The sequence below is a fragment of the Pteropus vampyrus genome, unplaced genomic scaffold (genome assembly GCF_000151845.1).
Source record: "Pteropus vampyrus isolate Shadow unplaced genomic scaffold, Pvam_2.0 Scaffold33, whole genome shotgun sequence".
In the NCBI taxonomy this organism is placed as follows: domain Eukaryota; kingdom Metazoa; phylum Chordata; class Mammalia; order Chiroptera; family Pteropodidae; genus Pteropus; species Pteropus vampyrus.
In genome coordinates this window covers 4,505,918-4,518,797 of record NW_011888814.1, presented here as the reverse complement: position 1 = coordinate 4,518,797, position 12,880 = coordinate 4,505,918, and the positions used below count along the sequence as shown (strand labels likewise).

At 33.9% G+C, this 12,880-nt stretch overlaps 1 protein-coding gene across 1 annotated transcript in view; it reads left to right on the top strand.

The window, feature by feature from the left end:
* IQUB (IQ motif and ubiquitin domain containing) overlaps nucleotides 1–12,880 on the top strand; it is a 54,078-nt gene that overhangs the window by 32,919 nt on the left and 8,279 nt on the right. The window contains exons 9-10 of the mRNA XM_023528947.1: nucleotides 4,397–4,567; nucleotides 9,023–9,199. Of these exons, the coding sequence (XP_023384715.1) occupies nucleotides 4,397–4,567; nucleotides 9,023–9,199 (348 nt within the window). The remainder of the gene's footprint in view (nucleotides 1–4,396; nucleotides 4,568–9,022; nucleotides 9,200–12,880) is intronic.

Here is a 12,880-nt window from a genome sequence, read left to right as displayed (position 1 = left end):
AACTACACTCGAGGTCAATCCCCAGTCCATTGCATAGCCTAATTGGTCCACTTTTAAAAAATGTTGACTAAGAATGACTTTTGGCCTGCTTTTAACCTGTTATAGTAAATTATAAAATCTTTGTTGTTTGAATACAAAATCATTTTAATCACCTTTTTGTATATGATACCATACTAAACATCATAGAAAACAATTAAGATAGACTTTATTGTCTTTTGTTGTAAATACTTATACAGTATCTATTCCTCCTTATGCTTGTCCACCTTCTCCCTACCCTACTCCCACGGCTATTGGGATATTGGAATATTGTCTCTAATATTCAGGAGGAGTCAGTGTTGATTTCATAAATCTTGAATTAACTTATTAATCTAGTTTTTTTGATTGCTAAGAGAAAAATAGCTTAGAACTGACCAACAACCAGAGCCACGATGCAGATTTTAAGACCCACATTTAGCACCATAATATATAGCTATGTAAAGAGAATATTTACTTTCCTGTAATATGGAAATAACTTTATAGAATAAAATTTCATATTTCAGTTTTGGTTTAAGTACATTGAATCTAAATATTATGTGGATTATTGAACTAAATTCTATTTTTTATCTTTTAATCCTGAACATAGAATTTTTCTGAATAATGAATGATATGATTTTAAATTAGCCTAATCAAGGCATTAAACCAATTAGTTATTATGTATTCTATACTAAGCCTTCATCCTCCCTAAAAAGCTTTTTTGAAGCATTAGTTAAATAATTTGTATTTTTAACACATCAAAAATGACTTACACATGTTATCAAATGTTAAAAACTTGAAAGGTAACAGAGGTGAAGATTTTCAGGTCAAGAGATTTGAATTAAAAAATCATTAGCCATTTTCTAATATACTTGGGTGGTTTTTTTACCCAAACTGTGTAAAGAGACCATTTGCATTTCTGTAAGAAGCTTTCCCTGGAGTCAAGGCCATTTATTTCTTTGATTCTCTTTGAGTTGCACACCACTTCTTATAATCACAAGCTTAAAACCTAGAACCCATGTTTGCTATGTCATTTAAATGTTTTTTCTCAGTACTCAGGTAGCAAACAGCTAATGGGACAGTAAAATGCAACCGACTCTTGCCTCTCTCCGAGGACCACAGTACTCAGGGATGTCTCCTGGGAATAAACAAAACCCCTTTGCTGTGTAAAAGAAAATATTACCACTACCCAGTAGCTTTTGGGGAGTTGAGGTTATTCTTAATTTGTACCCTTAGGGACTTGAGTATGAAGTTGGGAGGAAGAATGACTGTACTCCTTTCTTCTCTTTTTGGAAGCCTGCTGCTCTCCAGGATTTTATGTCTCCACCTTCCCTCCCTGAAATGTGTCCTGCTGTTCTTCTGTTTCTCTCCTCCAGACTCCACGCTGCCTCATTTGTTGGCAGCTAAATGGAATTTATTACACTCTCATTTTCTGAACCACTTTAAGAACATGATTGTTGCACATCTCTTAGTACAGCTAGAGCATTCAAAGAAAATAGGAAATAAAAAGAGATCGGCAAGGTTGACATTTTCCATCAGAGTTAAAAAAACACCTTCGGGCCTGAAATCAAAGAATCCTAGGTTTGGAGACCAAATTATCAGTGTTGAAAGAAATATATATAAGTATAAAAAAGCTTTGCCAAACAGAATTTTAATATCTTCTCAGTGCCAACACTAGGGAACTTGAACTTGAAATCTAGGATTCTTTGTATCACTCAGTTCCCTTTACTCTGGCTAACTCCTAGTTTCTCTGCAGGTTTCATTTTAGGTAGTGTTTTCTTTTCACCAGTGCTTCCTTAGCAAGCTGCTGTTACCTATTTACCTGCAATCATCAAGCATGATCACCTTTATTTTAGTTACTTATTTTCTTATATTTACATTCCAGTTGACATGAGAGTTCTTGAAATCAGGATAGCATTTTATCTACTCGATACCTAGTATACTGACTAATATGTAGTAAACACAGTAAATAGTTGACCAAGTGAATGAGTACTGTATGCCCTGTGAAATATACAGAACTACCTGAGAAATCGATTCTTATAATCTTTTGAGAGAAGTAGAAATAACAAACATGAAATAATTATAGAAGAACTTGAACCCAAATTTAATTGTTATGAGTGATTGAAATAGAAACACTGCATGTGTGTGTGTGTCTGTGTATTTACAAATACAACATGATTTCACATGCTAGTGATTTTATTGGTTCAAACCATAGTTGTTAGGAATCTTAATAGAAAAGGTAGGGTTTGAATTAAAAATTAAAGGATGGTAAGGTTTAAGATGTCGAATATGTTTGGAAAAATCCAAAATATTACCATAGCATATACTATATTAGATAGGGCTAAAAACTTGGAGAGAAGGTAGAGTTAAATCAACCCATTATCTGAAAAAAACACAATGAAGATTAACTAAGCATTTCATTAAAAGGTTATCATACTTGGATTATTATTACAAATGAAATAAGTTACCAGCCTGGAGAGCAAAAGGTATTGTCCACATTACTGGAAAAAAGGAAATTACATTTAATGGAGCCACCTTGAGAAAAATTGCATGGTAAATTAGTTAGACTTTAGAATATTGCAACATGAAACTTAGCCTAAAATTGCTTATTCTTTAAAACTTTTGAAAAGAACTTTGAAACAGGCATTAAACTTAAAAAGCACTCTGAGGCCTACCCCAAACAAGACTGTATGTATTTAAAACAAATATTTTTTTATGTCTAAGTGATAATAATTAAATGATAAAATATTTTATTATTATTTTTTATTTTATTTTATTTTTTTATAATTTTTTTTTTTTTCTAGGCGAGGCAACCCTTGGTTGACCTCACAGATTACAAGGACTTTGTCAGCTTACAGTCCCTGATTTTTTTTATTTTTTACACCTACAGCACCTGGTCTTCCTATAAAATACTTTATTATTGAGCTATTTCCATTTTATAATCCGTAATAAAATTTACTTACTTCTATCAGCCCACTAATTAACAATATATTATTTAATATTAGACTTATGTTTTAAAAACATAAATGAATTATAGAGCTGCAGCTTCTCATTTGCTGAATCTAAACTAGGACTGAGAATCTAAAGTTTCTGATCATTTTGGCTTTGATCAGAAAATGATGCCATATCTTTGAAAGCATATCAAATATAGTTGTTTTTAAAGGTAACTTTGTAGTTCTCAATGTAATTCAGCTAATATGAAATGTAAAATAATTATGAGTAAATTGACACTAAAAATTCCTCATAAGCTGTCATAATAAATACAGACATATTATTTCTTAGTGTGGCTAATCTGCTTTTCTGATGATTTGTTCCAATACATGGGCTTCTATTTAAACTTTAAATTATATCAAATCTAAGATTGAAATGGTCGCAAGTATGTGTGGCATAAATTGGATTACAGATCTCCAAAGCAATTACCAATCAGCCTGCAAAAATTCCTATACTTGAACAGTTAATACTCGTGATAACTTAGCCTTGTTTCTGATAGATCAGGGAGAGACACTGATCTACTTTATATCATAAAATAGAAGAGCAAATTGTGAGTTGTTGCTGTGAAATTTCCAGGTGAGTGCATCTTAAAGGAGAGAACAGAAGCAGTGGCAAACACAAACTTAATAATTGTCATTGAAAATTGTGCTTGTGTCCTGAGTCTGCAGAGGGCTTCTTGCTCTACCTCCTGTGTCTGGTCTCTGAATTCTTAGCCTGGGAGTACTCAGATGAACTTCAGGCAGGTGAACTCCATTTATAACCCTTAGTTCAGGAGGTGGGCTAGTACCATGCAAGATTTGGGAATAGGAGGTAAGGATCTTAGCCATCATCGTGGAGGCAGGGTCCACAGCACGGCTAAGATAGCTAAATAAAGCTATTTCATTGTGGACATCTACTTTGTGAAGGACTATGAACTGGTTATGGATTTATTTTTATAGGAAACAAAACCATAGCTCACAGAGTCTCTTTTTGCTGTGTCTTTAGGTCTAACACCGAGGATTACAACAACTGCTCCACAAAGTTGTCTTCAATTGGGAAGGCATGATCAAGACACATTTATACAACTCATTTAATTGAACCAAGCAGATAATTTTTAAAAACGTTCTAAATAGCATGTTTTTTCTCCCAAGGGAGTAATGAGTTATTTCATGTACCCTGCAAGCCATTCAGTTTATTAGCTAGTACTTATATAGACTAAACAGTTCTCTCATATTTTTTTCCCCTAAAATGTCTTACTTTTTCATGGTCTACAAATTCTTCAATTAATTTTCTTAAGTTTTAGTGATACTTTTATTCATACAACACGTGGTATTAGGATAAACTTTCAGTAGAAGGAACAAAATTATTTTTTAGCCTTTAATTAACTAATAATTATAAACGTATTATTTTTAAGTGTTCAGCTCCAAAGATATGGAGAAGATTTGATGGCAAAATAGTTGAGATGGATACACAATTCACCATCAGAGCCAGAGAGCTGCAAAACATCTACAAATGCATTATGCTGAAAAATATCTCTCAAGATGAGAGGCTGGACGTACTCTTAACACTTAAACATACTGTGAAGGTATGTTAACTTTCTTTTAGTTTTGGGGTTTCACTATCACTATCAATAAAAAAGTTGAATACTAAAATAAGCAATATGTTTTGTATTAAGTAATTATAAATATGATTAATAAATGTTTAAATAAGAATATTATTTTGTTAATTGTTTTGGTATAATTTTGAGGATATGGTTTATGCATTAATATTTAAAAGTTCTCAAACTATATGTTATGACACAAAATAAATGTAAATATAGCTCAATGAATATTCTAAATGCAGAGACAGCCTTATCTTTGTAATGAAGCAAGTATATGCAAATATATAACACGGGCTTAATACTGAGTTCAACAAAACAGCAACTATTGTCTATACATTTTGACACTTCAATGAAAATTTTATTTTCAGCAATTTTAAAGCAGCATCAGTGTAAGTATTTTTATCTTTTTTTCTCATTAATTATTGATTTTCTGTGTTTTAGTTTTGCTCTTAATGAAAATGAAGCCAGTGTCACAGGTCAAGTTCCCAAGGAACAAACTCTGAGATATGGGGATTTGTGTGCAGGAAGTTTATTGGAGAGTGCTCTCAGGGCTAACTCTTGTGAGGAAATAAAGGATGGTCAGGTGGAGAAACTAAACTCTGTTCAAGTCTCAACAATGATTTCAGCCAATCTCATAGGGAACTCTGAAACTGGGAAGGCTTTTGAGTTGTCCCGGTTTGAGGCAAGAGGCTGCGAGTTTTTACTCCCACATTGACTGACCATTTACTAGATGTGGGTTGCCCTCGGGAAGATGTGACTTTGGGTGAGGCATCTCTCTTTCAGAAGTCAGTTCTCAGAAAGGAACTCAGGCGAGAGTGTCAGCCAGCAGTGTATCAGGAGTGGAGGAATGAGTACTTCAGGTCTGGACACAGCACACACTACATGTGCTGCTGTTTGGACCCACTGGCTTCATGGTATAAGTTTTGGGAGAAGCTTCTCTGGATTCAGATAGGCCCCCTTTTCCTGGGGAAAATTATAAGAGCAAGGTTGCCGAAATAAATGCAGTGCCTATTGTCATTGTCTTTAAGGCCACACAATGCTCCCATTTTAGATTTCCTCAGCTAGCACCTTGACTGATCTAGGTGGCCTATCTGTTGGATAGACCCACACCTTGAGAGGTCTGGACCACAGGTCACCATGCTCTTCTCAGGCTGAGGCTACTAGACTTCGACTTACTGTCAAAAGTGGACAAGGGGTATGCCAGGAAATGCCCATTACCTGGGTGCCAGACATACACTACCTTGTCCCCATTGGGTAATAAGAGCCCTACTGCCTTTCAAATATCAAGGTCAGTTACCTCTACAAGCACTTTCCTGGCCCCAGGTCATTTGGCCTGAAGAACCCAGGCATTAGTTGTAGTTCAGAGTTTAATAGGACTCTTGCTGTGTCCATTGCTAGAAGCACTTTCCCTTCAGGAATTAGGACTCAGAACACAGAGTCACAGGGACAGGAAGCAAAAATTCCCCAGTTAGTAAGTGGAGCCTATTCTCTCCACCCCCACCTTGGTTTTCAGGTAGAGCAGTTTCAGGGGCTTCTACTTAGTCTTCCCCATCACATTAGATCAAGTTGGGACCTGAGCCAACTACCAAGTATTCCATTCCAATGACATATTCAAGGACCAGGGAAATGAACATTTAGTGGGTCTGTGAACCCAGTGGACACATTGTGAACTGGACCTGGGTCAGGACTCCATTTATTTATTAATTTTGTTTCCATATGCCTTCACTCAGGGTCATGAGCCTTTATATACCCGCATTGATTAGTCCTTTGATTCAGGATGTTCCTGGGAAGAAAGTATGACCTTGAATGAGACAGTTCTTTTAAGTCTGTGGCAGCTATTTTCAGCCAATATGGCTTGCTTCAGCTGAGGACAATCCGGAGAGAGGCTCAGCTGGGAGTTGCCAGTTGCCAACCCTCTCAGCAGCTGGGAGACTGAACTGCTTCAGTTTTGAAGTGGTGGTAATCTGGGCAGCACCTCACAGCATTCACTATAATGGGTATGTTTTCTATATTCCTAATTAAAGAGGAAACCCAAGTATCATTAGTAACATTGGTATCGCTCTTCTGTTTCATAGCTCTAACTGAAGGCAATATTGGGCATGTATTATTGTCAACAGATAAATGGGCAATTCAGCTAAAATAGTTGGCTTCTGAAAAATGCTTTTGAGTTCACTAAATTTACAAGACACTTGCAAGATTCTACCTTCTGTTTATGGCATAAAGAAATAAGTTGTTTCTGAATTATCATGTCTTAACTATTTTAAAGTTTGTATATAGGCAATAGATTGGATAACTACATGGCTAGTCTATGTTGGTCATCAGTATGAGCCAAAATGCCAGAGCATATACATGTAGATATCCAAATGATAATCAGTGGTTCACTATAAATAACAATTGAAAAAAATGTGAGCCATATTTAGATCCATCTAGGTAAGCCATGTGATTATAACCTAAGAATTACACCAGTATTACTCTTAACACCTCATGTACGTTCTTTGCTTCCTAATTGTGAAGAACTCCTATCCTGTTGAGAAGAAGCAAGAGGAAGACACAGAAAGTTCTTAAGACACATTAAGCAGTTAAATAAATGGTTCTTGATGGGATATAAGTCTCCATAGATCTCACGTTTCAACCCATCTTGAGAGCAGAGGCATTGAGTGCCGTTGTTCAAAGATATTTGTATAGCGACTAGCTTCGGAAAATAAAGATAGTTAGGAAGAGATGGGGAAGCAGTAGATCCATTGTAGGAAATAAGCATGAGAGCCATAAAGGGAAATAAAAGGACCAATTAGAAAAAAGAACCGAGTGCAGGTAGGGAATACAGTAGAAATCCTCTTACTGACATAATTGGGACCATTATCTGGTTCATTAAAAAAGCCAAAGAATGGCTCATAAAAGATAAACTGTGTATCTCTTAAACAAAATGTTTACTATATCCACATGTACATTTACTTAAAAATATTTTGTTGGAGAGTTAAGGCCTTCAAGCATGACTCACATTCTGGCTCTGTTCATTTATGGCTGTGCAACCTTAGATAAGGTATTTAATGTTTCTGAAAATCAGTTTCAATTAGTTTGTGAAATTAGTTGCTTTGATGATAAAAATATATGTATGTATATATATGTGTGTATATATAAAATACAAAATATAATCTATACATGTCAGTGCTTACAAATAGGGAGCCCTCAGTTAATACTAGGTATTATTTTCATGACAATTATTAATATAGACCAGTGAATCATAAACCTGAGTACGCATTAGAATCATCATCTGGAGAGTTTGAGAGAGAGAGAGAGACAGAGATGGAGACAGATACACACACACAGAATATGGGAATAAATGAATAGAAATAATATTTAGGCCTCATTTCAGACCAGTCAAATTAGATCTTCAAGTGTGAGGGCAATGTTAAAATCTTTCAAAATCTCCCCTGGGTCTTTCTAATGTGCCTTCAGGGTCAAGGACCACTGATGCGGACTAATGTATTAGCTATTCCAAGTATGTATTAGGAAGTACAGAAGAGCAATATTTTATAGTTCCTGACTTTACCTACTGACTCGTTCATTCAAACTATGTTTCTTTTGGTCTTCTCTTGGGCAGTTGGGCCAACTTCTATTTTACTACTTATAAATCCTTCTACCTAATCAATTACCTCTTACCTGGGGCTTTCTTGTTCAACCATACTCATTTCTATAACTTTATTAAAATTATTGAGTTATAGAGACATGCAGTCACTACGTATAAAATATATATGTACACTTTAGCAGATATACAGCCAGCAATCATGTGACCACCCTCTGGCTCCAAAGCAGGATATTGCCGGCATTGCCATTGTCTTGGTTTCTCCTCATAATGGCAATTCAGCCTGTCATTCCCAAGAGTAACTACCATATTGACTTTCATGGTGGTCATTTCTTTGATTTTTTTCTTTAGTTTTACTACTTCTGTATACATCTCTAAATAATATGGTTGGTGTTGCTTATTTGGGAGTTGTATTTAAATAGAATGATACTATATGTATTATTTTGTGCCTTGCTTCTTTTGCTCAACATTAATTTGTAAGATTTAAACTTGTTATTGTACAGAGCTGTAGTTCATTCATTTTCTTATATTAAATACTATTCTAGTATATGACTAAGTCATCACTTATTTATGTAGTCAATTTATGGTTATTGGGTCGTTTCTAATTTAGGGCAACTGTGAACAATGACTCCACATGCACATTTCTTTAAAGCACTTAAGAGTAGAATCACTGGGTTGTGTATTATGCATATCTTAAATTCTACTAGATAATGGCAACTTTTTTTCCAAATCAGTTGTGCCAATTTATACTGTCAGTGATGATTTCTTCTGGAATCTAGTTTCATTTTCTTTGTGTGATCATTTCAAAAACTAAGTGATTTTTTTAAACTCTATACTGAATATTTTTGTTTTTATAGGAACATGAATGTAAACTGACTCAGGAAATTTTAGAATTGATTGACAGAGAGGTTGACCTTATGATGAGAGGAGTCAAACATTATAACCTTGAAGGACTCAGAAAAAGAATTGCAACACTCTTTTTTCATTACATCAAAACACCTCTGTTTAATCCAGAAGCTGCGAGACACCTTAAGGTACTCTTATTTTTTTTCCTGTATTTCTTTTCTCAAAATTCAAAGACATGCTATAGTAAATGGAAATATATTCAAATTTTGCTTGAACACTTTACTTGGGGTCCATGTGAAGGACCTCAATTGATGAAATTTCTTTTGAATGATTATTTTTTATGTTGATAAATTTATTTAACTTCTGCATCTATACTTCCAACCTTGAGTTCTTTCCTAATCTCTGAATCGAATTTCCAGTTGAATATTGCACTATGCTGAATGCATCATGATCTCAGACCTTCATGCTTTTGCACGCACTGTTGCTTCCACCTGGAATGCTGTTCGCTACTTCACTGAGCCAACTTCTGTTCATTTTCTGACTTGATTCACATGTGCCCTCCTTCATGAGGCCTCAGAGAGAGTTCACCTCTGCATCTCTGAGACTCTACATGCACCTTGCTTGTGTTCCCTTAGAATACTTATCACATAATTATAATTATCACTGAACAGATCTATGTAGATATCTTGAGAGAGCGTCAAACATAACTTGTATTGTAATTAAATTACCTCCTCCAATTCCAACATGTTTAGGCTTCAGTGAGGATTTTGCTCTCTAAAGCCAAGATAAGTGCCTTATCGCCGCCTTATTGTGAAAAACTATTTTAAATACTTTTAGTATAAAAGTTTGGAGGGGTGGTTTACTAAAGAATTTTAAATAGTATTTTATTCTAGTGATTACTTTCAGTTATAATGTATTTAAGAAGCTGATTAAACATCTGTTGCTTTTGTGACAAACAAAAATTTCAATATTTGGTCAAAACTTTTAGAAAAATAAAAATCGTTTAATTTTTATAGTCTTTCTTTTTTAATGAATTTTTAAAACTTAATTGTATTGCAAGAGAATATTAAACTATAACAAAAGTCCAAAAGAGAAGTTGCCTATTATATTATTTCTTATTCAAATCAATTTTTCATTTGTTCAGGCTACCTTCTAATCCTCTATAGATTTATTCAGTTTTTATATGTTTGCAGTAATATAATCAAATTTTATATTCCACACGTTCACATAACGTTATACCATTTTATTCACCTTTTAAATTTACCATTGGCAAAATTCACTCTTTTTGGTGAGTTTTGACAAATACAGAGAGTCATGTAACTAACAGCGCAATCAAGATAAAAAAGTCTTATTATATCTCCAAATTCCCTCATGCTGCTACTTTGTAGTCATCCTTTCCTTTGGCCCCCTAATCTTTGATAAACACTAATTTTCATTTTCTTTGTATAGTTTTTCCTAACCCAGAATGCCATATAAATGGACTCATACTATATGTAGTCTTTTGAGATTGTCTTTCTTCATTTATCATATTGCATTTGAGATTTGTCATGTTTCTGAGTGTATCAGTAGCTTGTATTTTTATTGTCTGGAAGTATCAGAGTTTGTTTATCCATTCACAGTTTTAGAACATTGAATTGTTTAGAGTTTTGGGTTTTTGTGAAAAAAGTCACCACAAACATTAGATAATCAGTTTTTGTGTAAATCGATTGTTTTCAGTTAAATACCTATGAAGTAGGATTTTTGAGTCATCTGGTAAATGCATATTGACCTTTATAAGATGCTGCCAAACTTTTTCCCCAAACCAGCTGTAGCATATTGCATTCTTATCTGCAATGTCTGAGAGTTCCAGTTGCTCCACATCCTTGTCAGCATTTGGTATTGTCAGGTTTTATTTTAATTTTGGAATTCTAATAGATGTTTAGCAGTGTCCCATTATATTTTAATTTCCATCTTCCCAATGACTAATAAGCATCCCTTTATGCACTTTTTTTTGCCATACATATATCCTTTCAGTGAACTGTCTGTACATATCTTTTGCTACCACCCCTGCCTTTTTTTAGTTATTTGGATTATTTATTTTCTCATTTAATTCTGAGAATTCTTTATATATTTCACTTACAAGCCCTTTGTAGGATATATAATTTGTAAATATTTCCTCTCAGTTTGTGGGTTGTCTTTTCATTCTCTTAATAATATCATTAACAGATCAGAAGTTTTTGATTTCGATGAAGTTGAATTTTTGCATTTTGAAAATAGATCATGCTTTTGGTATTTGCTTTGTATTTAAGAAATTTTTTTGGATGAATTAATATTGTTAAAATGTCCATACTACCCAAACTGACGTACAGATTCAATGTAATCCCTATCAGAAGTGCAAAGGCATTTTTCACAGAAATAGAAAAAAAATCCTAAAATATGTATGGAACCACTAAAGATCCTTAGTAGCCAAAGCAATCTCAAGAAAGAACAAAGCCGGAGGCATCATATGTCCTGATTTAAAACTATGTTACACAGCTATAGTAATCAAAGCAGTATGGTTTGAGCATAAAAAGAGACACATAGATTAATGGAACAGAGTAGAGGGCCCAGAAATAAACTCACACACATATGGTCAACTAATATTTGACAAAGGAGTCAAAACGTGTAATAGGGGAATGATAATCTCCTCAATAAATGGAGCTAGGAAAACTGAATAACTAAATGCAAAAAAATGAAATTGGACCCTTATCTCACACCACATACAAAAACCAACTCAAAATGAATTAACAACTTAAATGCAGGACCTGAAACTGTAAAACTGCTAGAAGAGAAAAAAGCTTTCTGATATTGGTCTTGAAAATGACTTTTTAGTTATGACATCAAAAGCAAAGGCAACAAAAGCAAAAACAGACAAATAGGATTGCATCAAACTCAAAGCTTCTGCAAAACAAAAGAATCCATAAAATGAAAGACCACCTACAAAATGAGAGAAAAATATTTTAAAACCATATATCTGGTGAGTTAATATCCCAAAAACATTATAAGGAACTCTTACAACTCAATAGCAAAATAATTTTAACCCTGTTTAAAAATGGGCAAAGGATATGAATAGACATTTTCCCAAAGAATAGACAAATGGCCAACATGTACCTGAAAAAGTGCTCAACATCACTAATCATCAGGGAAATGAAAATCAAAACTACGATAACACTTCACAAATATTTGGCTATTAACAAAAAGATAAGTGGTTGGCAAGGATGTGGAGAAAAGGGAAGTCTTATGCACTGTTGGTGGACATGTAAATTAATACGGCCATTATGGTAAATAGCATGGAGATCCCTCAAAAATTAAAAATAGAACTACCATATGATACCGAGTTTCAAATTTTGAAAATTGCTCATTGATCAAACACCATAATCCAAACCTATTGTTTAGATGAATGAATGAGAAGAACGCTTAGTTTAGTGGGCTTTTATTTATATGTTAATCTAGCTATTGCCTATGAGAATAATTAGCACTAAAAGCCTAAATTCTTCTTAAATATAAGTGCCAAAGTACTTGGAGAGTTTTCTTACTGTTTTGCAGCTCAAAGTCTTTACTTACTAATTTTTTTTCAGTCAGTTAATTTTCTAAATGATATCACTATATCTAAGTGTTGATGAATAATATAGATTTTTAATATTTTGGCAGGGTAAGTGAATACTGCTTGAAATTTAAATTTTATATGGAATAGGAAGTTAAAGGAAAAATATGACTTTAAAAATTAACCAACTTTTTATCTCATTCTAAGATAAGTTAGCCCTAGGTACTTACGTTAGTTAGTATTTAGCTGGGCGTTTGTACTTTTCTCTCTCAGTTATATATAGGTGTGTGTGTGTGCACACACATGC